Source organism: Stigmatopora nigra, chromosome 1 (assembly GCF_051989575.1).
Source record: "Stigmatopora nigra isolate UIUO_SnigA chromosome 1, RoL_Snig_1.1, whole genome shotgun sequence".
Taxonomy (NCBI): domain Eukaryota; kingdom Metazoa; phylum Chordata; class Actinopteri; order Syngnathiformes; family Syngnathidae; genus Stigmatopora; species Stigmatopora nigra.
Window position 1 is genome coordinate 16,561,617 of NC_135508.1, and position 25,787 is coordinate 16,587,403.

General features: G+C 40.4%; 2 protein-coding genes across 7 annotated transcripts in view; one reads left to right on the forward strand and one right to left on the reverse strand.

Moving 5' to 3' along the window:
* tns1a (tensin 1a) overlaps positions 1–25,482 on the forward strand; it is a 43,405-nt gene extending 17,923 nt beyond the window's left edge. For 5 of the 6 annotated variants that reach the window (XM_077738334.1, XM_077738245.1, XM_077738496.1 and 2 more), the window contains 30 exons: positions 1,978–2,016; positions 3,151–3,192; positions 5,007–5,056; positions 5,309–5,480; positions 5,566–5,616; positions 5,684–5,806; positions 5,884–5,948; positions 6,224–6,307; positions 7,342–7,454; positions 7,547–7,607; positions 7,689–7,764; positions 7,848–7,977; positions 8,562–8,627; positions 8,720–8,845; positions 13,955–15,619; positions 16,386–16,549; positions 17,232–17,277; positions 18,930–18,992; positions 19,283–19,364; positions 19,729–20,267; positions 20,380–20,466; positions 20,539–20,667; positions 20,937–21,032; positions 21,098–21,175; positions 21,264–21,335; positions 21,440–21,466; positions 21,551–21,719; positions 22,684–22,752; positions 22,988–23,017; positions 23,119–25,482. In XM_077738334.1, the coding sequence (XP_077594460.1) occupies positions 1,978–2,016; positions 3,151–3,192; positions 5,007–5,056; positions 5,309–5,480; positions 5,566–5,616; positions 5,684–5,806; positions 5,884–5,948; positions 6,224–6,307; positions 7,342–7,454; positions 7,547–7,607; positions 7,689–7,764; positions 7,848–7,977; positions 8,562–8,627; positions 8,720–8,845; positions 13,955–15,619; positions 16,386–16,549; positions 17,232–17,277; positions 18,930–18,992; positions 19,283–19,364; positions 19,729–20,267; positions 20,380–20,466; positions 20,539–20,667; positions 20,937–21,032; positions 21,098–21,175; positions 21,264–21,335; positions 21,440–21,466; positions 21,551–21,719; positions 22,684–22,752; positions 22,988–23,017; positions 23,119–23,248 (4,644 nt within the window). In that variant the 3' untranslated portion in view covers positions 23,249–25,482. The remainder of the gene's footprint in view (positions 1–1,977; positions 2,017–3,150; positions 3,193–5,006; positions 5,057–5,308; positions 5,481–5,565; positions 5,617–5,683; positions 5,807–5,883; positions 5,949–6,223; positions 6,308–7,341; positions 7,455–7,546; positions 7,608–7,688; positions 7,765–7,847; positions 7,978–8,561; positions 8,628–8,719; positions 8,846–13,954; positions 15,620–16,385; positions 16,550–17,231; positions 17,278–18,929; positions 18,993–19,282; positions 19,365–19,728; positions 20,268–20,379; positions 20,467–20,538; positions 20,668–20,936; positions 21,033–21,097; positions 21,176–21,263; positions 21,336–21,439; positions 21,467–21,550; positions 21,720–22,683; positions 22,753–22,987; positions 23,018–23,118) is intronic. The other variant, XM_077738577.1, reaches the window with a different exon arrangement.
* LOC144199783 (putative C-type lectin domain family 20 member A) lies at positions 17,871–18,928 on the reverse strand. Its single transcript, XM_077721644.1, has one exon. The coding sequence runs from the start codon at positions 18,693–18,695 to the stop codon at positions 17,871–17,873; it is 825 nt and encodes a 274-aa protein (XP_077577770.1). The 5' UTR covers positions 18,696–18,928.
* Positions 25,483–25,787: the final 305 nt, after the last annotated feature.

Sequence of the window (25,787 nt, forward strand, 5' to 3'; positions counted from 1 at the left end):
ATTTATATATTTAGTAAAAATAACAACTTTTTTTTACCCTTGAATACCACATTTGTAAACTTGAACGATCATATGCTGGATCATTCCACTCTAATGTCAAAATGTCAAACCACAGATGAACAAGCTCACTAAGGGTTATATTGGTTTTTGAAGTTATTCCCTTTCCAAGGAAAACAGAGAGCCAGTGTGTTTATATCCATCCAAAGACGCCTTTTGCACTTCGGTCCTTATTTGGTTGTTGCTTGGTGAGCGTGGAATTCAATTTCTTAGGAAAGCTGCCATTGATTTGGTACTGGTCTCATAGGATTGCTAAAGGGATTGCTAAAGGAATTGCAAGTGTGGGTGCTCGACTACAGGTACTGCACTTTAAAACCAATTGCAATTGATATACACTGAGCAGATAGTGTAGAAATGCAATTAATTGATTGGCAATGATATTAAATCTGAGGTTGTGCTTGTGTTCAGCAATCCAAATGGTTCAAGTTACCTGAGAATTCAGTTGCGTGGCAGGGCTTCTTTGGTATTTCTCTACCTTTTTTTATTTCTAAGCAGGAAAAATAACAAGAAGATCCTTCTATCTTCCCACATTGGTCGCCTAATAAGGATGCAGTCAGTGTAGAGGCAGTTAGGAATTTGAACAGTGAAGATCTGTCGTCAGGCCTCTCTTGAGTCCCATTACCCTGATTCCTGATGCCTTTGGACCTCTGGGTCAACAAACATACTGCAAATCAGTGATTCTCAGGCCATGGAACAGTTGTTAATTGATTTTATAGAGCAATAGGAAAAAAATATATAATTTGAACTCTTCTTTTGAAAGACCAGATGACTTCATTTGCAGTAAGGGCTCAAATATCAAACGTTAAGAAAAAAAATACAATAATTAAAAAAAAAATTCTATTGATGAAGTGAAAACTATTTTAGAGATTTTCACACTGGTTCAAATAATTCAAACTTGCAACTCCAATTTTTTGTAAACCTAGTGTTTAGGTTTTCAATATGTAATCTTAATCATCGAAATCAATGATTAATTATTATAGATATTTGAGTCTATGTTTCTGAAATGAAGTTTGTTTGTCATTCTGAGCACATTTCTAAAGCTGTCATATTCAAATGTAGTTCATTGATTAATATTCTTCCATTCAGCTTGAATAGAATAATGTAATTAACTCCCGTTTCTTAATAGCGTTCTGCATTGCAATTCACTAATATAATATTTTTGTTAGATTTCAAAGACATTTCTAATCAAACAATTTCACATAATGTAGTTTGTCTTCAATCAAAGTAGCACACAATTTAATGACTACGGGAAAATGTTAGTCCTCGGGTAACCCAAGTTGAGAACCCCTGCTGTATAATAGAGTACTGCTGCAAAATGAAGTGGCATGCTTGAAGGATATGGCTACTGTGTGCCAAGACAGTTATGTTAATGTCAGTCTGGGCCGCAGGAAATGAGGCAAAGTGTTGGCATGAAAACAAAATGGTGACTTTCATCAATGACCAGTTTTGACATCACGTGGCATATTAACAATACTGTTCTCCCTCCTGGATTCTGATTCTCCGTGATAACCTTGCAAATGCCAACCGGCTTTTGTTTTCACTGTGCAAACTAATTATGGTGGCTTCCTTCCCGTCAGAGCCTGCTGGCTACTGATAGTGCTCGCCAATCTGACTACGCACCAACCTGCCACGGATCGTGTTTATACGTAAAGCTTCTCCGTTTGCTATGTCCCAATCTGTGATGTGTAGCTGCTAGATGGTTATGCAGACTAATAGGAGCCACTTGTCATGGATACTGAGACCACGCGGTGGTGGCCTTCCTATTTAAAGATGCACCACCAGAAAATGTAATGAAACCTGTTCTAATTCCGAAGCAATGTTATGATGAGAGAGAAAACATCTCCTTGCTTGTTATTATTGCAAAAAATGATACAGAAGAATAGAAACCCAGTCTTTCAAACCTTGTCCTTTCTATTACAGGTCACCACGGCCTGTCAAACCAGCACCAACTATGAGCTTGTGAGTTCAACATGCTTTTCTTTATAAATACCTTCACTGACGCCATAGAGTCCACTGATGCCAATGGTCTCATTTGTCATGTAATATTCCTTAATTGTATTGAAGGCAAAACTGTTGCAAAAGGTTCCAAAGCTAAAGTTTCTATCACATATTTGTCGCTTCGTTGGTCATATAGTAGTTACCTTTTCCCTCAAAGGGCTGCTATGGGTGTTAAAATTGTAATACATTCACCCTATTATCACTGTATACTGTGGTGCAGTGGTTCTTTTGCCTGACTTTGGTTCATTGCAAAAACTGCAAAAAAATCAATTTGTAGAAAACTGAAATTAAAATGAAACTATTTTAAATTAGTGGTTTCTCAACTCTTTTAATTATTATATTCATGTAATAGAAATATATTTTAAGAGGTCTTGTTACCAAAGATCTTGCAATAGTCCAATATTCTTTAAAGTAGAGTAAAGACAATTTGTAATCTCGTCACCTTTTTGCCTGAAAAATGAGGAAACTTGTATTTGATTTGGTTTATTGGGGCACTGAATTTGATGTCTCAGGCTGTGATCTGGCCTTTAGGCCTTGAGTTTCAGCTTAAGCCTTTTCCCTTACAGTATTCAATTGTCCATTTTCCATCAACCACAGAAGCGCGACATCTAGAACCACCTCATGAATTTGATGCTGGTTGCTGGATGCTTTCTCTTATTTGTAGAACTGAACAAATTAGGGACATTCCAAGCACTCACTTCTTTGTACATATTTACATTGGATGATGGCCTTCTTGAATGACCAAAGCAACTTGCTTTACAATCTCAAGTTTTGTTTGCAGAGCTTAGCTAAACACATTGCACTTGACACAAATGTATAGGGTTTTCTTTGTATGTATATATATATATATATATATATATATATATATATATATATATATATATATATATATATATATATATATATATATATATATATATATATATATATATATATATATATATATATATATATATATATATATAATTTTGTACAGTATATGTGCATGAGCACACTCAATGTTTCTTTGATTTCATTGTCTCTCTTCTATATGAGTAATGCTCCACAGATGGCATTTCATTACTAACCAGTCTTTTCTCTGGATTCTCTCTACAGCCCCCTACTCCTCAGCTGCCACTAAAGCATGTAGATACTCCTGTAAGTAGCTTGTCTTAGTATTTCTCAACACATGTTTTAAAAACAGTTACCACTAACTGTATGTTGTCACTCCAAACTCTTTTTGGACTCAACAAGCACGTCACTGGGGCAGGGTTTTAACTATATATTTAACATGTCATCTCTAGGTGTTAATTACGCTATGAGATGAGCTATAACAAGGGCACAACAAATCAATACATATTGTTTCCATGGTATCTATTGCTGGTTGAAGTGACGGAAGGAAAGGGGTCTTTTACTCCAGTGAAGTTGGGAAAATAATCCAAATCATCGTCCATAACTGACATCATGGTGGGATTGTCCAGGCCGCGCAACTGAACTGTTGGGTTTACTTTCTGCCACCGGACACAATACGTCGTACCTTACAACAGTGATTCTTAACCTAGGTTTGATCAAACCCGAGGCGTTCGGTGAGTCGATCTCGGGTTCGGTGGAGCCTCTACCACGGAGGTCAAGACAGATCGACACATTATGTCTATACTTGATAACATGATCCGCTTGAACATTACTGTCTGCAGATGATCACGCGACATTGTTTGGCCACTAATTTCTGCAAGGAATTAAAATATCTTGAATTTGAAAATAAACTACCACTCATTTTCCACTAATGTAGGGTACGGTGAATGCACATATGAAACTGGTGGGGTTCAGTAGCTCCAACAAGGTTAAGAACCACTGCCACAAATCAACCGTATGGACAATGAGACAGTTTTAGTTTTTGTTCAGCAACACCAGGCCGATGTAAGTTTCTCGTACCAATTCTAAGCGCAGAAACACCATTCTGAAGGGTCATTAAAGTATGCAATGGCTGTTTACACTGCGAAGGAAGTGCACATCAACACTCAGCTTGGGAAAAGGGAAAAAAACTGTGGTAGAGGAGATGGGAATAATGATAGATAATGAGACAGTAGGAGGAGTAGCTGCAAAGGAAAGAGCTTATGGGGAATGGGACTAGAACATCATCTGTTGGCGAAAGCAGCATCACGTAGTATTTTTCCATCATTGGAACCAGCATGGAGTGAAATGCACATCTCAGCGGGCATGGACATATCACACCCAATCTTGTTTTCTTAATTATTTTGACATTGAATAAAGCAGCTATGGCATTTGGAGGCTTTCTTCGGAGTCATTTTGCCCCCCGGCGTTTAATTTGGAGGTGGAGCACAGGTCACCTGATCAACAAGGTATTACCAGTCCACACTTTTAATATATGACTTTATTTTTATAACTCTGTGCAAATTTTTCTATCAGGAAAAATATAAATTGTTTTTTTTTGTATATTTTACCACACAACCCTCCCCACACAAGACGTTTTTATCATCTTTTTTAGTCCACATCGGCTATGGTTCATATTTTTTATGAAAAGCTGACAGAAATCTTCTCTTCAGTTTCTCATGGGAGCATCTAGGCTACGAGCTTCACCGTTTTGTTGAATTGAGTATTGGTTCGTGATCATGTGTAGTCATACCAGCTTCCACAAATGATGCAAGACTACAAGAACGCATACAGTTGAGATGTGACCGCAGAGCCCCTTCTTTAGCAGTCTTCAATGCCTCCCTTATAGTATATGCGTTATATCATTGTGTGAATACATCCACACTGACTATTGGTTTAAACTCAAACTTCATCATGCTAGAATCCTTGTTCAACTCTACTTGTCCTTAATGACATAGTTTTCTCTGCCCCAAGGACACATTTTTCATTTTTGTCTCTGTTTTCATTCCATTAAAAAAATAATCAAACTGATTTTGAACCATAATTACTAATATCTTTTTGCTCATGACTTATCACTTTAGGGGTCAGCCAGGTCCTGCAAGAGTGCCGAAATAAAAAGAAAGCAGTCACGGTAAGACCATTTTTACCTTAAGCACATGTCCTCACATTTCTTAGTTCCATTTCAAAGTGTTTTGATCTCATCAATGAGAAGTCATATCACCAGTCCATTGAGAATAGGTAAAATATGCTCGTGTACCTTCCAGCTCACGTTGAAAATATAGTACTTTAAATTCCCTGTCAAAGCGATTAAAATGGCTGATCTGACAGTACATTCAAAAAAAGAGAAAATATCTGTCATTTGCTTGGTGTGTGCCCTCACTAGGAGTCAAAGTATGGTTCAAGGCATGGAGGAAACCTACGAAGTGGATCTGGTCTACATCACAGAGAGGATCATCTCCTTCTCTTTCCCTGCCACTGCCGAGGAGCACAACTATATCGCTCATCTAAAGGAGGTGGCGGCCATGCTCCGCTCAAAACATGGGGAACACTACCTGGTGAGGGGGATTGCCCTTTTAATAAATGTAACAATATCCCTGTCTGTTTTAATGCATTTAGTATATTTGTCCTTTCTGAATGTAGGTCCTGAACCTGAGTGAACTGAGGAATGACCTAGCAACATTGAATCCCAAGGTATAATCACATTAAATGGGGTACAACAGACTATTTCGGAAGCATCTCATTCATTTGACTTCGGCAGGTTCTGGAATTTGGATGGCCAGACCACCATGCACCCCCACTGGACAAGATCTGCAGCATGTGCAAGGCCATCGGTACATGGCTTAATGGCGACCCACACAATGTTGTGGTGCTTCACAACAAAGTAAAGTTACATAAAACATATCCATTGATATTGATGACTTTGACAACAATTACGATATGATCCCTTTGATTTTACAGGGTAACCGAGGTCGGACAGGGGTGGTGGTGGCTGCCTACATGCATTACAGCAGCATATCTGCAAGGTAACAAACACCTTAATGGCATTTTCTCTCTTTCGATTATCGTTGTTGAATTTTTTTCTATTTAAAGGTGTGTGTAAGACTGCAGTATGATTAATGCGGCAAAACAAGCCATCCCGGCTGGTTTATTGTTCTGCTTCTCTGAGAGCAAACAGCTCAGGGAGTCATTATTCTTTAATGTAGCCAGATGTTATTAGAAGTTTAGAGATACTTTGAAACTTTACAGGGTAGTTTTTCTAAAAGATTACCATAAAGATAATATTCCTCTTTATTTACAGTGCTGACCAGGCACTGGACAGGTTCGCAATGAGGCGTTTCTATGAGGACAAAGCACTTCCTGTGGGTCAACCTTCACAAAGAAGGTTAGTTGCTACCTCAGTTCTTTTTTCTAAATGTTTGAATGTGTGTATTTTTCCCTAAGCATCAAATTGTCCAATGACTGGTCCAAATGTGAACAGGAAAAGGTTTTTCTCCCCTGCAATTTAGTTTGAATTAAGATAATTCTGTGAAAATGTCGGAGCTTCCACTGTTTGTTTGAAAGATTCCATTCATGCCAAGAGCGTACCCAAGAGAGTGAAGTTAAGCGTGTTTTCCAACAGTGTGATTAGCCTGAAATGATGTCTTTAAGTATGTGGTGGAATCCAAGAACATTACAGGGGGGTAGATAAGAACAAGGTGACAGAGAATAAACAAAGAAATGACTAAATAAGTCTGATGACTCATCCTCGGCCAAGCTAATTTTTCCCAATTCGGACATAATTATTTCTGATCTCAATCACCTGCACTGAAAAACAGGATGCACTGCAGTAATCTATTGTAGCTTCAGTCACGTAAATGTTTTTTAATAGTGCAAATTCAAATTTTCAACTCAATATAAGTAATTTATTAGGGTAAGCAAAGCGATTATTCCAAGTATTCCTTAAATAAAATTGGCTTTATTGCTGAATGAGAATTATTCAAGTTTTTACCCCATGTAAAACTATGTTTTAATGTGGTAGCATACTAGTTTTTACATCGTTGCAAATACAAATTTTGAAATTAGTGTGAATTCATATTTTCTCAATACTACTTTTCCTCATGACCTTTTTACAGGAAGTAAGCAATTGGAAGCTAAACTGAAATAGTTATTCACATTCCTTATTCCAAAATAAACTTAGTTTATTTATTTGGATGGCACTTGAAATACTGTAATTTCCTGACCATTGAGCGCACTTGACGATAAACCGTGCAAAAAAAAAAAATTTCAATGCAGGCCAACATATGTTGTTATGCGATATTTACTGACAAACGTTACATTGAAATTTGATTGGCCAAAAATACAGAAAATACAAAAACTGTATGACTGTTTCTGTTTGTGTGCTCTTTTTAACTCACCTGCTTTTTTTTCACTTCTTAGGTACGTGCAATATTTTAATGGCCTTTTGTCTGGCCAAATAAAAATCAACAACAAGCCTCTGTTCCTTCATCATGTGATCATGCATGGGATTCCCAACTTTGAGTCCAAAGGAGGTGTGAATCTTCTCTTTGAATATTTGGGAATAGTTTTGCACAGTAAGATATTAAATCAAGTGAAATGTCCCCTCCCCATTTGTTCTGCCAAGGCTGCCGTCCATTCCTAAAGATTTACCAGGCCATGCAGCCAGTCTATACATCGGGAATATAGTACGTAATCTTTGCTAGTCAATTACGCTCAACTTTAAATTGATTTGTTTTTACGTGATGCTGTTGTTTTTGTTCACACAGCAACGTGCAGGGCGATGGCAACACCAGCATTTGTATCACCATTGAACCCGGCCTTTTGCTAAAAGGCGACATCTTGGTAAGCCATTCTGTCATTCCATTCTATGGTGTTACCTTTTATCCACATACACATCACTATCTATCTACACTCACCTACCACAGCTCAAGTGTTACCACAAGCGGTTCAGAAACTCCATCAGGGATGTCGTGTTCAGGGTGCAGTTCCACACATGTGCAATCCATGATCTTGGAGTGGTGTTTGGAAAGCGTGAATTGGATGAGACATTCAAAGGTAATGAAATAAAATTTGCTGGATTTCTGTGTAGTTTGATTGGTTAGCATGTTGGCCTCAAAGCTCTGGGGTGCTGGGTTTAAATCCAGGTTGGTCCACCTGTGTGGAGTTTGCGTGCTCTTTCCAGGCCTGCGTGGGTTTTCCCCGGGTACTCCGGTTTCCTCCCACATTCCAAAAAGATGCATGGTAGGCTGATTGCACACTCTAAATTGCCCCAAGGTGTGAGTGTGTGCGTGAATTGTTGTCCGTCTCCTCATGCCCACCGAGTCAGGGTGTCCCCCACCTCTGGCCCGAAGTCAGCCGGGATAGGCTCTGGCACCCCCAGCGACCCTACTGAGGATAAAGCAGTTAAGAAAACGAATGAATGATGATAAATGTTCTGTTTTTTGGACCAGTCATTCCCAACTATACTGTGCGATGACACCTTTGTGAGACATCTCCAGTATAAATGCATTCCTCTACCACCATCTGGTGGCATCCTGCTTCCAAGCAGATTCCCTAAGCTATAATGTATTTTGTTGTTTGTATTATAATTTAGGAGTAGGAGAAACTGTCTGGTCCTTCAAAGTGGTTTGTGTTTACAGATGACAGATTCCCTGAATATGGGAAGGTGGAGTTTGTGTTTTCGTATGCTCCACAGAAAATTAAAGGTAGCATGTTTTTTTATAAACTGCCTATAGATTTTTTTGTAATTTTTACTTTGCTTGTGAACCACGTCCTCATTGTGAAATTTACTTTCCAGGACTAAGCCATTTGGAGAACGGGCCCAGCGTCTGTGTGGATTACAACACACAAGATCCTTTGATCCGTTGGGACTCATATGAAAACTTCATCCACCGCTGTGATGGAGCTGCTGATGACCAGCATGGTAGGCGCAAACATGGATCAGTAATGTAGTCATCACACTGACAGCAGTCAGAGTGGTGACGCATTCACTTTATTATGTCGCAAAGACCCATTTTCTGTTATTGAGTTCCTCAGAGGGGCATTGTAGTAATTGCAGTGTTTCCTGAAGGTCAGTCGGGAATCACCCGTACTTCAACTTGTAATCTTGTTAAACCCTGCACACAGTAGGGAGACTCTTCTCCGGCAATTTGTTCAAGTTCAGGGAAAACGGGAGACTTTTTTTGTCTTTTAAAATTCTCTTCAAATAAATAGATTGGTGCTTCTTTTTGATAAAAGTGACCCAATTGAAGTGGGGTTTTTTTCATGTTTTTTAATTATGTAGTTACTGCGTTGGAATTTTCCAGGATGGAAAAAGATGATTCCACCTCTCTCAGCACCGCACATCCATCCCTCATTAATGGCGGGTCATTTGCAAAAGCCAGACTTGTTTATTTGTACTAATGTTCATGTGTTGAGGTCCGAACTCATGTCACTTTACTCTCCTGGCGCCATTTTTAACCCTGACCTTGGACACGAAGTTGAAAGAGCTCAGCAAAAGAATGTTGTCTTTCAAAGAGTACAAGATTAGGATGCCTGTTGCTTACGTTGTAACTCACAAGCCCCCTGGCACTACAGTATATTGTTAGGCCGCCTTGTTAGCATCCACCTATGTGTGTCTGTGCGCACCTGATTTCATTAGCATGTTGAGTACTTTGCAATTTTTACATCAGAATGCAGCTGTGTGTGTGTCAGGTCTGCTAATAACCTTGTTGCCCCTCAGTTGCCCAAGTCGCTGGACTGAGTGGGCTCCAGTTGGGTCAAAACAAGTAACAGTAACGTTAAAAGTGTTACATGATGTTGTTTGACCACCACACAATTTCCTGGTTTAAAGGAAAACCTTTTCAAGGAATGTATTGAATACATAGCAATGGTAATAGAATGAGAGAATATGATATACCATACCTTTTGGCATATTGGCATTTGTATGTGAGTTCAGAAGGCTGGGAAGCTGTCCTCTTTGTTTACTACCCCTCCCCTATTTGGTCGGGCTGAGCCGTGAAGCATTTCTGGAATAGCTGGATGGTGACAGAAAGGAACACAGGGGGTGGGGAAGGATATGTAGAGTGAGGTAGACGCCTCCAGTTTTATGTGTGGCGCAGCTCAAGTCATTTTGTTAGACCTACGAGGACTGATTGGAGGAAGAGAAATAAATTGCATAAACTTGTTCTGCCAAGTTTGATAATGGAGGCAACTTAGCCTGCAGAAATGGAGAGCAGCAGAGTATTTTAAATGTATGCTTGTGTGTCACACGAGAACAAAATTGGGGGAGATGGACATGCTGGTGACAGCACTGTGAGTTGCAGCAGCAGGTTCACATCCCGGTAGCCTTCGAAACCCTGCTGCGACTCTCCTCATCCTTTAATGCCTCATTTCTACCCTGAATGGCTATTTTGGAGGCAAACTGCTGCTGATCGCATATCGCCAGCATGGAGATAAATCTGAATCAGACGTGAGGTGTAATGTGATGTCTTACACATGACATCACCCTGACAGTCGTCTTGGTTGGTGACACCAACATGGTCACATTACGTTACTTCTAAAAAGTGAATGATGGATGAAGTGGGAGGCAGACATTTCTCATACAAAATCAGACTGTCAATCACTGATGCTCAAACTGTAACACATAGTGATGTGCTGTCACGCCATATTTCAGCCTACAAATGTTCACTATTCAAAGAGAAATGTGACGCAAACATACTGAAAGCCTGCTGTACGTCAGCTTTCAGTCAAATCAAGTCACCGTTTGCTGGCATGCAGGCTGGCTGTCGTCACAATATCAAAGTTAAGTATTACATCCCATTGTGAAATGACATCACTGCATGTCCTCACACTCCCAACACGACTTGTCACTGTGTATAATTGTAAGTGTGGATTAAGATGTTGTCATGCCGAAAGAAAATGTCCACCTTGATCATTCCCACTCAGAGTGACTTCATCATTCATCTTTATGTATTTACAGATTTTTGTTTAACTATGCATCTATTATCCATGTCACAATGCAGTGACCTATTTCATTTCTTTATTTATGAAGAAATTTTCTTTTGAGATGGAAGAATTCAAGATCAGATCTGTGTTCGTGCACTGTTTTTCCAGATCCTGCCCAAGCCATTTTAAATCAATAATCTTAATTGTGTGTGTCCCTTTTATATAAGAAATATATATATATATATATATATATATATATATATATATATATATATATATATATATATATATATATATATATATATATATATATATATATATATATATATATATATATATATATATATATATATATATATATATATATATATATATATATATATATATATATATATATATATATATATATATATATATATATATATATATATATATATATATATATATATATATATATATATATATATATATATATATATATATATATATATATATATATATATATATATATATATATATATATATATATATATATATATTTATATATATATATATATATATATATATATATATATACTTGTATTTATTTATTTAATTTATTTTTAATGCGCCATGGCAAAGGATTTTAAGAACTCAACCTCACTGTTCAAATTCTTCTGCATCTAACTGCATGTTTACACTAGTACGTAGTCTGATTCCAAGCAGGTCTATTGACACAGCAGTGGCATGCAGTGCTCAACTACTTCTATTTATAATAAACCATTAGCCACATTTGTGAAAATGGCCTTTTAATGGCTGCCAATTCCGGGAAGTGCCAATGAGACACCAAAGCTTGCACTTGTGTTTGCTTATGTGTGCATATGCCGGAACTGTCATGATTCAGTAAAAAAAAAAAAAAAGTCAATACAGAAGGTGAATAGGCATGTGAATCACCATTTGGTGTACATGGCACTCTGCCCAGGTGACTCAACTGATTTATTTTGAGGTTTGACACTGCTCTTCCAGAGCAAGGATGCGTGTTCCATACAGGTGGAATACTGTAAGGTTTGTTAAAAATTGTTGTCGCCACAGTTAATACCCAGCTGGAGTCTCGCCATTATTATATGACGTGCTTACACATTAATGCGAGTGGTAAGTGCACGTTAGGTGCCTGGCTGTGCCATTTGATATTTTTGTGGTCACAGTTGGATGCAAAGCGTGAGCTCATATTTCAATAGGATTTCTCAGTCATAAAAATTGCTGCTCTGAACCTTTTACTTTAAGCTACATAGCTCACATTGTTGTGTTATCCATCCTTTTTATACACTGCTTATTTTGTTCAGGGTCACAGTGAAGCTGGAGTTGATCCCAGCTGACCTAAAATAAGAGAGCATATATTGTCTCTTTGACTCTTGACCAATCATTCAACTCTGGTCAATTGCAACAGAAACCCATTCAAGCTTACATTCTCAACTAGGGCACTTTGGTGTTTTTTTTTTTGAAGCACTATGTGCAACGAGTCCTGGACGATCATTGAAATTCTTCAGAATGTATTAAAGATGTGTACTTATCCATAGCTAGAATTGATACAATGTAGACCATCTTCAATGCCAAGTTGCCCTGAGAAATGGATTTTAAAAACTCTTGTAATATTTGGAGGATGATATCCTGATACAAGATGTGATTTTTAATGTAGACAGGGCTGGCAGAACCATTAATGCAATAGTGACTAAAAGAAGGATATACTTGCATTCCTGAATGTTGACCATATTGGACCGTATCCCCTTACTAGAACAGATTATCCCATGTTGTTGTATAGTAGGAATAATTTACCATTTGTTTACAACGGTTAAACTATTTTTGCAGTGTTTCACAGTGCTCTGCAGTATTTTATAACCCCAATGTCATTTTCTAGTGAGTTTTTATTGTCTCACGCCAGTATTTTTTCTATGAATAGTGCTGTATTTTATTACAGTATCCTCCCACGTAGTGGTAGGCCTGGTGAGTGTGAGCATGAATAGTTGTCTATCTCCTTGTGCCAAGCAATTGACTGGCCACCAATTCAGGGTGTCCCTCGTCTGGTGCCTGAAGTTGACTGAAATAGGTTCCAGCAGCCCCCACAACACTTGCGAGGATACGCAATTTAGAAAATGAATGAATAAATTCTTACACTCAATGTTCTGCTTCAGTGATCTCTTGTTAAAACCATGGCTTTTAAAGTGACTAAGAGTGAAGGGATCCCCAACTCTGACCAATGACATCAGAAAACTGACAGATGGGAGTTCTGTAAAGCCACACCCCTGCTGCCCGGAAGAGTCAAGTGGTGGTGCAGCCCCCCTCACTCGCTACCAACACAATTTGGGTGATGGAAGGATATAGCAAAGGGAGCAACAGGAGAAGGCTTACTTTTCACTTTTACGGAATTAAATGATCATTTTCATTTTTGATTTTGAGAGAAGGATGACAAGATATCACGTAAACAGGTAAAGGATTTTTATGACCATTTTTTAAGGCTTTAGGTGCGAGCTTGTGGCCTCTTGTCATGAGATGCAAACAAACCAGCAAAACAACAAGTACAAGCTGCAATATTAACAGGTGTTCTACCATCCTGTTGACATGACATTTAAAACTACAACAGTTGACAACTTTGAACCTCTTGTAGTGTATACACACATCACTGTACACTATCTTAAATATCAGCTGTTTTGGGAGAATGTATGCCAATACCTGACTGTGTAGGGCGTCTTTTCCAGAGGTTCAATACGTATATTATTTACAGGCAGAGAACTGTTATGTTTAATTTTTTTGGTTTAGATGAAATTTGCTTTAAAAACTACATGCTGGTGATGAGCCACCCTGATTCATGTCAGACTGAATGGGTTGTCAGTGGTGCATGGGTGGCAGGGCTGTTCCCCCTGTAAACTGTCTATTAATAGTGCATGGGGCCAGTGTTGCTGGCTGCTGGGCTAATAACTCAAGGTATAAAAAAAGACTTTCAGAGCTCCTTTGTGCTTGTTTGGGATTGTTATTTGGTCTTGTGCAGGTTTTCCATTTGGTTTTAGATTATTTAAAAGAATAGAACTTCACAGGAAGATTTCAGTTTGATCCGTTCTCATCTGTCTTTCAGATGTTCTTCACAGTCAAGGTCCACTTGATGGAAGTCTGTACGCACAGGTCCGAAAGAAAGACTCTTTGGAGGGAGTGGTTACCATCAATGGCATCCCAGTTCGTGGTGACCCTTTGACTGCAACTGAGAACCAATTGCAACACCCGAATCACCCACTTCAGACAACAGAACATACCCTTCCTGTTACTGGCCATGCCTCTCTTCCCGCTGTCGACCACACTCTATCTGTAAGCAGTGACTCTGGAAACTCCACCGCTTCCATAAAGACCGACCGTACAGAGGAACACAGTCAGTCTCTGCATGGGGGCTCAATTCACAGCAACCCTGCAGCAATCCACCAGACCCTCAGCCCCCAAGAGAAGAGAGAACTTGATCAGCTTCTGAGTGGGCTTGAGGCACCTGTTCACCAACGGCAAGTCTATTTGTCGACATCAACAAGTCCAGGAGGGGGTGTCCGGCACCTTGTCCCTGCTCAGGTGCATGTCAACGGGGGCCACACCAGGCTAAGTGGTGTCCCTACCGCAGGGGAACGTGAGACAGATATTCTTGATGACGAGCTTCCCAATAGCCAAGAGGGCAACAGTGTAGAAAGTTTGGGCACGCTTTCATCCCTAGAGGGCCAGGCAATACCAGCTAACCTCTACTATCAGTCACAAACCCCTGCCAGCATTCAAAACGACAGCCCCTACCTTGAAAGTGCTAATTTCAACGAGAAGCTGAGTGAAATGCCTGTGCACGGATTGCAAACCGCCACTGCAATGCAGGAGTGCAGTTCATCTGTGTCACCTTTGGGGGGATATAACCACTTCCAGAATGTGAGTGGAATGTACCGGTCACAGTCCTTTGGGAACCCGCCTACCAGCAGTCCTGAATCCAACCCTAAACTAATGCCCAGGGCGCCTGAGAGGAGTACCAGTAGTCGAGAAGCTGTTCAAAGGGGTCTCAGTACATGGCACCAGTACAGCCTCCCAGATGATCCTTTTGGCCCACCACTCCAATCCACCCATAGCTTGCCACATTTTCCCTCCTCAGCTTCTCAAAGGGACATTGAGCAGTCCATTGAAGCCCTGAATATGCTCATGCTTGACCTGGACCCGATCAACTCCCACATGTCCAAGTCGCACAGTGCTCCACCAGGGGAACATAGCCTCAATTCTTCACCAGTACCCTTCTCCCAGACACTCACAAGGCCATCGTACCAAGCCGACTCGGCCATTCATGGCTACAGCACATCCTCCGGGTCATTCAACAGCAACTTCCATCAGCCACCCCGTGCAACTGGGAGAACTTTCCCCAACCAGAGCCCTCTTTTAGAGTCTCCGGTACACTGTCCTAAAAAGATTGGCTCCACTTTGCAACACCAAAACACCACCCCAACTCACACACCAGAGCCATATACACATGCACGTCACCAGTTCTCCTCGGACCCCTCTTCAAATGGTCATCAACCATTGAAGTCCATGAACTCGTACATGGTTGGCACGGCTTCCCACTCTCCAGATCTTCAGGCCTCGTCTCCCTACACAGGGTACAGTGAGTCCTCCTCTCCACTCCCGTCCCTCACCCCTCAACCTAAGGAGACCTCCTCTTCCTCTTTGGCGCGAGAGCAAGATGCTGAGGAATCAGCATTGAATATAGAAGGCTTGGTGGCTCACCGCATTGCTGGTAAGGCTGTGCTATACCGCAATGTAATTGCGTAATTGATGTGTCTGACAAGGCAGAGTGCATTAACCGCCTCGCTGGCGTCAAGAGTTTAATCTGTAAAGTTTCAACTCAAGCTCTCCCTCTGTTCCACTGAACAACACATGGTTAGGCATATCGCAGTTCCTGTTACCTACTCACCAACAGTATGAGCTGTGCGCATATAATTAGCTCTGCAGCTAAAATGAAGTGAAGTCTCGGAGTGCGGGGTAATAATAGCAGGAGGGTATTGAAACCCCAGCCTCCACCAGTTCACATTTAGATACACTAAGCAGAAGCTCAATGCTGCCTCCCAATGGATCTTAATTGTATATACCGCGCTTCTTTTTTGAGAGTGTTAGTTGCATTAGTATCACATCCTTTTATTGTTGTTTGTCTATATTGTCTTTTTCCGTTCAATTCATCACTGATTGGACAACTCCTTCCCACCATTGCTTCTTCCTCTGCACGTCTTCTCACCTTGTTCTTCCTCTTCCCGTTCACTACCCACCACTCTGATATCCTGCCCCGGCATCAGAGTACAACGCTCGAATCCGGGGTCTCTGTGACAGCGTAACACCGCAACAATCTGATCACCATCGCTCCTATTCCTTTTCTGGTTTGTCCACCTCCACTCACTTTTAGTTGCTCCCCTTTTAATTTCTTACACTTCATTCATGAAGCATTCTTTGCATTCCTTACTTAGTGGTTCTCATTTCCAACATTGTATGATGCCGTGTGTGTGGTTCAGGTGTACAATCCAGAGGGATGACCCCGGAGGTGAGCAAGGAGACTGGTCGGCGTAGGACCACTAGTGAGGGTCACTACCAGAGCGCTCAAGACAACAGGCCTAACGCCCCTTCACCAGATTTCAGCAACAGTCTGCCCAACAACCCTAGAAGGAATCTCAGGGAGGTTGGTATTTTTTTCCAATGTATTTTAACCGACAACGCTTTAAAGCAGTGGTTTTCAAAGTGGGCGGTACCGCCCCTCGGGGGGTGGTGTGAACTTTCAGGGGGGCGCTGACGAATAAACAGGCGAATGGGGGGCGTTGAAATAGTGAAGGGGGCGATGGAGCAATTACAGTAAAATGTGACGTTGGTGTTTGTAGAAAGACCGGAAAAATTGATTGTCTGTAATAAAAAGTCGACAAAAAACAAGCTTTATTGAAACAAGAAACGTTGTCTGCTCGATTGCAATGCACCAAGCCCACCCATCTCATTAGGCAGGACAGTTGTTAATGGTTACTCGTTCAGTTTTACAATTTATTTCAAGTTCAGTTCAAGGTGTTGTAATTGAAGAATAAATGATAACCATTTTTGTTTATTAAAATTGTTTTTTTTAGTCTTCAAACTGTTTGTGATTGAAGAATCAACCAATTCTTGTGACATTTAGCAATATAGTCGTTCTAGCGTTCGTTGGAAAGGGGTAAAGAGGGGGGCGTTGGCATTTTGGCCCGGCGGTGAAGGGGGCGGTGGCCAAAAAAGTTTGAAAATCACTGCTTTAAAGCTTAAGAGGAGGGGAAATAAATCGATGACCAATGATTATATAGTATTGTCATTGTTTTATCAATTATGTTTGTCTTTTTTTGTCTCAGGGTATCGTTCACACGTACCGGGAGGCATTTGAGGACAATGATATCGGTAGGTTGGGTGAGGCTATTGTTTAGCTTATTGTTCTCCATTTTACTATCGTTACTTTAATGTATGCTCGTTGTTGGTGTTTGATAAATCTAAAAGTAAAAAATGTGACTTATACTCCATTCTGACTTATATATACTATAGTTTTCCTCTTCATTGTATATTATTTGGCTCATGCAACTAATACCAAAAAATGCAGTGTATGCTGCCTGATACATGACAATAATTTTGCTCCCAAACACAGTTTCTTAAGGGTTACTGGTTTTACAGTAGAACACAAAACAAGCATCAAAAAAGATTTTAATGTGGCATCCACTCCCTTTTAGACAGGAAGCACTGCAGTGTTAAAAGGAAAAGCATGGAAACTCAATCACTACTTTGTTAAAACCTGACTTAACGACACACAACAATGTTATTATTTCAACAGTTTAATTAAAAGCTGACTTGGCATACTTTAAACATCAAAACACTAATATCATAAAATGTGTTTTATCATTAGTAAAAAATACATACATCTTAAAATTTTCGTGACAATATAATAGTTTTAACAAATAAACCAAGTTAAAAACAAGTAATTGAAATAAGAACTAACAAGTTCAGTAGCAAACAAAATAATTTCTCTGCTCACAGTCATAAGCCTCCCACATGGATTCTTCCCAAACGTCCGCTTTCCCCACCAAAGCACTAACTGTGTTATTGGTTCCCGGAAATCCGTCAATGTTTGTAGCATTTGGCGTCCATCCCATCACCTTTAAGGCTGCACACCTGTGTCTTGCTGCCGGACACATAGGCCTCTCGTGACGACTCCAGACCTCATATTTCAAGTCCTCCTTGTCCACCCAGCGCCAGCCCACTGGGAAGAAACGCAAACCAAGCCAGGTGTACTCAGTAGAGAGATTTTTTTCCAGCTCTCTGTGGATCAAAAGCATCTCTGTCAGTGATGTCACACTGGCCAAGTCGCTGTGTCTCTCCCTGCAGTGGTCTAACGCTTCCTCCCAGTTTGCACGCTCTCTCACAACAATGGCATTGAAGCAAAAGAAAGGCCGCCAATAGTATTTATGTGTACTGTAAATTTCATTGTTGATCATCATGCCAACATCTTCCAAAAGGGAATCATTTGGCTGGTATCGTCCCCAGAGATTTGTGGATGCTTCACCACCCCCTGACCATCTCCATTTTTCACTGTCAGTTTCATTTCTCACCAGTCCAGTCCAGAATGCGCTGACCTCAGCGTTGATATTACGGAGTTCCTTTAGTTCCTTTTCATTACCAACCGGAGCCAGATCTGTATAAAAACGACGACAGTAACTCTGGGCCTCATTCCACTTCATAGCCTCCTTGACGTAGACGTACTTTCCCAAAATGGCAGAGAAGCCCTGTAGGAGAAGGAGACTTGCACATGCGAGCACCTTTGCAGTCATCTTATCAGTCCTAAGTCACACACTTTCACACTGTGGCCTTTTAAGATCCTGTACAGTTCAAGTTACCTTACAGGATTTGCATAGGCTGGTCTTGAGATTATGTAAAAATATAAGCGCATGACCTCACCACAAATAACAAACAGCAGGTGTGTGCAAATGTATGAACGAAATACATGATATTAGTACTAGAGTAAAAACACAGGTACCTTTTGAACTGTCATTATCTGTTTGCAGCTCGCTCTCCGCCAGGTTGGATGCCGCCAGCGGAGGTGAAGCCTAATCAAAGATTTGCATCAGGTCAGTGAAGTTGTCAAATGCGTTGCTTTCAACAATTACTCTGTATCCCAAGCGGACCCACTTTAATTCCTTGTATTTTGTGCATGCCTTCTGCTCTTAATATGGGCTTATATTTCTCATGCTCAGACTCTGTTTCTAATCATGGAGAACCAAGTAACACATCCTAACATACTGGATGAAAGTTTGTTTTCTCATCTATAGATTTGGCTCATAAAATCTCTTCCACATCTATAGTATATTTTATATTGGACCCATACCGATTCATTCATGTATTTATTTTTTTCATGCAGATAATCGTGGATTTGTGGAATTTAGAACACAACAATTCAGTGGTCCTCTTACCTCCAGCAGTCCTGTTCACAGCCCTGAAGGGTATGCCTCTGCGCACCACTGACACTTATGTTTCACTTTTAATATGTTAATTCATGCATTATGCAGTAAAAGGACATTGTATGTCCCACCCATTGATAGGAAATAATCGACCTACAAAGTACTCTGGCCAAATTACGCCCCAACAAAAGTATTAGTAATTAGCATACTCCAAGTGTCCCAATTTAGTGTCCAATCAGCCTACCGTGCATGTCTTCGGAATGTGGGAGGAAACCAGAGTACCCGTGGAAAACCCACGTAGGCCCGGGGAGAACATGCAAACTCCAAGATTAATTATTTTGTAGGGTGCCAAATTAAGAGAAACCAGAAAATGACTGCATGTTTTTATACATTTCTTTGTCAAAAGGAGACATGGGTCTTTGGATCACAGCCCAGCACCCTTTTACCCGCACACGCACACATCCCCAGATGGCTCTCAAGTGAACATCATGGGTGTCCACACTATCCCTGGTAGCCCTAACACCCTACACCGCACAGTTGCCACCAATACTCCCCCAAGCCCTGCTCTCCAAAGGCGCCTAGGGCAAGCCAGTCCCTCACCAGTCAGGCACACACCTCCAGCCAGCGGCGGCAGGGACAGCATGCCCTCCAGCCCCTTGATTGGCCGAAATCCCAAGACCAGCAGTGTTAATTTGCCACCTGGCAGCCCCTTGATGGGACGGCAAGTTGCAGGGGGCGGCCACAGTACCCCCGATGAGCTAGGAGCCACATCTCGTCAGGCACAGCCACCTTCCACGCCCGCCTTCCCCGTCTCCCCCCAGCTGCCAGTTAACAGGCATGTGGGCAGTGGGGACACCGAACGGATGGATGGCAAAAATCTGGCAGCTGAGGCTGGAGGCTCAAACTTGCCTGGGACTTACCCAGACACCTCCAAGTCCATCTATGGTAAGACAATAAAAGATGTGCCAGTTTGTTTGTTTGCATTTGATTTCAATAACCAAAATCGCCCACCCTCAAAAAATAAAAAACACACATAATTTCATTGTGTAATCAACAGATGGTTATCCAGACATTAAAATGAATGTCAAGTTTGTCCAAGACACTTCCAAGTTCTGGTATAAGCCCGACATCTCACGAGAGCAAGGTAACATAACAAGTTCTGCATGTTTTCCAGTAAGTGCCAGCTTGCAAATGTTTCTCTTATCTTTCCTTTCAGCCATTAATGTGTTGAAGGACAGGGAGCCTGGTGCCTTTGTCATCAGGGACAGCCACTCCTTCCGAGGGGCTTATGGTCTTGCCTTGAAAGTAGCATGCCCACCTCCAACAGCACCGCAAAACAAAAAAGGTAAGATTTGGATTCTTGGACTTGAATACTGAAATAGATTGTACTTCAATTTGATCACAAATATATGTGGTTCATTCCAGAATTGGAGGACATTGGTGTAAAACCTTAGCCTTTTTAGTTGAGCAATAGAAACGTAGAAATTTGTAAAAAAGACTTATATGGAGATCCTAAATCATAACTGAATCACTTCTCACAGTAGACATAACTGCTATACTACAAACAGACTGTACAGACAACATTGATTTAAAATGCTGTTATAATGCACCTAGTTGCCGATCTGACCAACGAGCTGGTAAGACATTTCCTGATTGAAACAAGCCCCAAAGGTGTCCGCCTGAAGGGCTGTCCCAACGAACCGTACTTTGGTGAGTCCAACAGAGTCTACTTTCTATCTGTGGATTCGTTTCTCACACTTAGAATGTCATCACAGGTTGTCTCTCCGCACTGGTATACCAGCACTCCATGACACCTTTGGCTCTGCCCTGCAAGCTAATGATCCCCACCAAAGGTAAAATGGCATGCAGCATGGGCTGGGAGCCTCTAATAATTCAAAAACTGTGTGTGAGATGCATTACATCTACAATTGCTTTACGTAGACCCAAATGAAGAGGCTCTGGAGCTGGCCACACCCACGGACCCTGTAGTGGAGCTTCTGAAGCAAGGAACAGGTAACCAACTTACTGGTGTATGCTGAATTCGACAGGCAAGAGTGTTCTTGATCTGTACACTGTGATTGTCCACTTTGCCTTACGCTGTCACTTCTTCTTTACAGTTCAGAAAGTTCCAGAGGAGTGTCATGGTAAATTCTGGACAGACTTCCATATTACTCTCTTTGCAATGACCATATACCTAACGGAAAATTCTTTTTTTCTTTTATTCCCAGCGTCCAACGTGCTCTATATTAACTCTGTGGACATGGAGTCGTTGACTGGCCCACAAGCCATTGCCAAGGCCATCAGTCAGACACTGGAGACTAATCCTTTACCCACCGCCACTGTGGTAAATTGTAAAGTGTCCCCACAAGGCATCATGCTAACAGATAGTCACCGAAAGTAAGTGCTTCAAGTCATCAGCCTGTTCCTGGGTGTTTGTAATTAATAAGCACCAATATACTTCTGTGCAATTGGAAAATAAACTGTAATTTTACTTAGCAAAAAAAATCCAATCAAGTAGATAGATCACCAGATGTCCAAATATATATGTACAGGGAGTCCTTGGGTTATGATGTCGTCGACCTACAACATTTCGGCTTTCTTACGTCTGTGCACAACATCGTAAAGAGAAAGAAGGAGAGATATATCCAGACATTGGTAAACCATAGTTACGGAAACAGCAGTGCACAGTGCTTATCTGTGTTTGTCCGCCGAGAAGATCTTTGCCGTTCTCTTCCCCCTTTTTTCACGTTATGGACTCAAATAAGAAAGTTTGTTCTCCGAGCCCACTCCAAAAGTGAAGAAATTAAAATGGAAATGAAGATCACCGGTGTAAAAAGAATGAAGAAAAGACAGATATACAGACATCTGTAAAGAATATTTCTGCGATTAGATGAAAGTTTACATAAGCTTATCGCCAAAAGGAGTTTTGTGTTGACACAAGACCTATGTCGGCAACAGTCAGAATCTGTCAAACTTTCTGTTCACAAGCATATCAATGAAATTGATTCATAACGCAAGGACTCCCAAGATTTGATCTCAACCCTGCATTGACTCAGTAGCTTGTTGTTTTTAAGTGACAGACTTGGAACAAAATCTATGTCGTCAAGTTAAGTCAATTTCTCACAGCAATGAATAAAAGGTTCAGATTGCCGGAGCAATTCAGCAAAACGGTGAAAGTAGTATCTATTAATGAAGTTAAAATTTGCGCATTTTTACACAAGCTCACAAAACAAAATCTTATTCACGGACATATATGTTTAGTGTACAGTATACAGACATACAGTAAAAGAAAGTACATGTTATTGTAGAATTGTTGTAGTAGTAAGGAAATCATTTTGATTAACTGTCATGCTTTCTCTAGGATTTTTTTCAGGCGGCATTATCCACTAAGCACCATAACCTACTGTGACACTGATCCCCAGGACAGAAGGTATGTGTCAAAAAGGAGCAAAAGTATGGAAACATGGACCTTATTTCTTCCACAAAAATCTAAAAAGTAAAAGTAATATTTTCAATGAAACATTTTGAATACAGATTATAAAACTGTTTCAATATAAGGTAACCCAAAACGTTCTGTCCATTATTAAAGGAAATGGCTAACCCCAAAATGGACAGAAGCTTTTTTTTTCATTGTAAAAGGTTAATGAGATTGTTTATTTGCACAGGTGGGGCCAAGAAAGTGGTGGCTCACTTAGGTGAGTATTTTCCAAAGGACGTGTATTGCATCAATACTTACCATTTATATCAATAATAATTATAATTTAATCAATACTATGTTTAATATGTTTTCTTTTAGGCTATTTGGCTTTGTGGCGAGGAAACAAGGAAGCACAACGGACAATGTCTGCCACCTGTTTGCTGAGCTGGAACCCGACCAGCCGGCATCAACTATAGTCAGCTTTGTCTCCAAAATGATGAGGCGGTGAATCCGACGCTAGGATGGCAACTATTACCTAATCCATTTTTTGGCGTATTTTTCTCTCTGGGATTGGACTATCTCTTTTTTTTTCAAGATTTAATTTATATATATTTTTTGCCTAGCTGGTTTGGCGTGTTGCAAGGACCTTCTTGCAAAAAGGTGTTGTGAACCTGCAAGAGGATGTGCCAATGTGGGCTTAAGGATGTGACACTGTGAGCTTCAGGATGTGATTCACATTGAAGTGGCTGGACTGAAGCGTGAAGGCGAAAAGGGATGGAAATTTGGGAAGTGTGAGAGGACATACGAGGCTCGGATGTTTCAGGGTGTTTTCTTGTTTTCCTTGATTGATTTACCAAAGGTCGATGCAATACAAGTGCAAGAATGACGTAATGATTAAGCCATTCTTATCATTTCCTCCTTTAAAAAGATGTACCTATGAACACACAAACAGAAAAGTACTTTCTTCTTGACAAAGAAAAAAAAAGTTGGCCTTGATGGCTTTTAGCAAAACATTGTCTGAAGACATTCTGCATGTTAGCTTAATCTTTGAGCTAAGTTCTACTTTCCACTAGTCCTTTTTCAGCCCCAAGTTTGGGCTTTACTGGTTCTGCTGTGTGTTAGAAAGGGCTCTGCAGTGACATGACGACTCAACTGATCTAAACTACACATTGCAGACCAGACACGGAGAGAGAAAAAAAAATAAAAATCCCACACAAACGCCAAGCTTTGTGCACATGTGCATTTTCATCACCCGTCTCCCCTCAAGACACTGTGCTGCAAGCAAGTGGTGACTTTTGGCAGATTGTCCACAGGGTAGAGCCACCCAGTTAGGCTGGCAACAGGGAGCACTTGTCACGGAATGACACTGGAAAGCACCTCCAGGAAGCTAAACCTGGGCCTATGCACTGTTCTTTCTGCATGCTGTTCCTTCCTTCGTAGTGGCTTTCACTGAAAACATTCTCTGCTGTGTGCCCTTCATAGACACTGAGGCTGTTTGACCTGTCAAAAAGACCGCATGAAGTAGAATTTTTTTAATGCTCCTCAGTCTTCAAGATGTAGACAACCCATTTTTGAAGTAGTCAAATGATGGTGATATGCTCTACTTTTGATTTTGATGTCAGGCGGACGGACTTACTTTTGAATGTCTGTCTCCACTGTTTCCACTGTGTTGTCACATTTAGATACTTTTAGCAAAGAAAATACAACATAGTATTCACACTGTGCACAATTGCACCCACGCAGGTTTCTGCAACAAGAGGATAGCTATATATGTACATAGATGAACTACTTTGAAAGGTGACTTAGCGAAAAGTATTTATTTTTGTTGCTTTGGTCCCTCATGAGTACTCATTATGCATATATTGTACAGTCTAGATAAAGAAATGGGTTCAGAAAAAAAATCTATACTTATTTTGGCTAATGATTTCAAAATCTGAGGATTTTGAAATATGTTGAATATAGGGTGTACATTTTTTTGTACATGTATCTGTTTTGGCTCATTTTGTTTGTCAACTTGGCAAAAGCAGTGTAGCAGAGTTGCATGAACGGAAGAGTGCAAGAAATGCGGTTGTTGGTGGGAAATACTTAGAACAAATTGTAGTTGATAGAAGTTTGCAGATTAAAAAAAAAAAAAAAGAAAAGAAAAAAAGAAATCAAACAAGGGGAAAAGAGGCCAAGCTCAAATGCAATACAAAAACAGTGTGTGCCCATGAGTTATGATTTTTGCCAAAGAATCACACAAGCTGCTTTTTATGTGTCGCTTCCGTTTTACATGCAAAGATGTTACACTAGGAGGTTTACATTTATGCACTGAGACATTATTGACGTCTTTTTAAATGTTTGCCTGGAGTGGGGGGGTCTCTTCTCTACATGAAGCACTAACTTGACAGAGCAGCAAAGAAGCGACAAGAATTCCACATTCAAAACGCTCCTTCAAGGCTTCCTCATCAAACCTTTTGGACACCAACGATTTATTATTATTTTTTTAATCTGTCAAAGGACATCTTGTTCCATTGTGTTATATAGAAGCAGAGCAGTGCAGCATGCTTCTGTCCAAAAAAAAGTGTTTTTCTAAAAAAACAAACAAACAAAAAACTAGAACGTGTGCTAAGTCGTCCAAACTCTCTGAACTCTATTAATGTGAAAAAAAAAAAACTTGGATGGTGTTTGTGCTTATCATCTTCATTTTATCATTATGGCTTACCTAAGGAAAAAAAATTAAAGCAATACAAGTCAGTTACATTTGTCTGTCTGCATACGTGTGTCATTTTTTGGCAATTGTACTATACTATACAATAGGGTTTCAGCTGTTTCGGCATTTTGCAAAAACAGAAAACATCAACTTGCAACAACTTGGGAAGGACATATTTCAAGCACGCAGCCTACCTGATGGTGTAGTGATTCACTTGCCTGATTTCAGCGCACTTGAAGGCAAGCGTGGGGTTGATTTCCGCTCAGTGGTGGTGTGATTGCGAGTGTGAATTGTTGTCTGCCTCTATCTGGGACACTGACTAGCGAACGATCTAGGGTAGTGGTCTCCAAACTAT

Excerpts from the sequence above, each read along its gene's own strand:
- LOC144199783 (XM_077721644.1), bottom strand. The coding sequence starts at position 18,695 with ATGACTGCAAAGGTGCTCGCATGTGCAAGTCTCCTTCTCCTACAGGGC.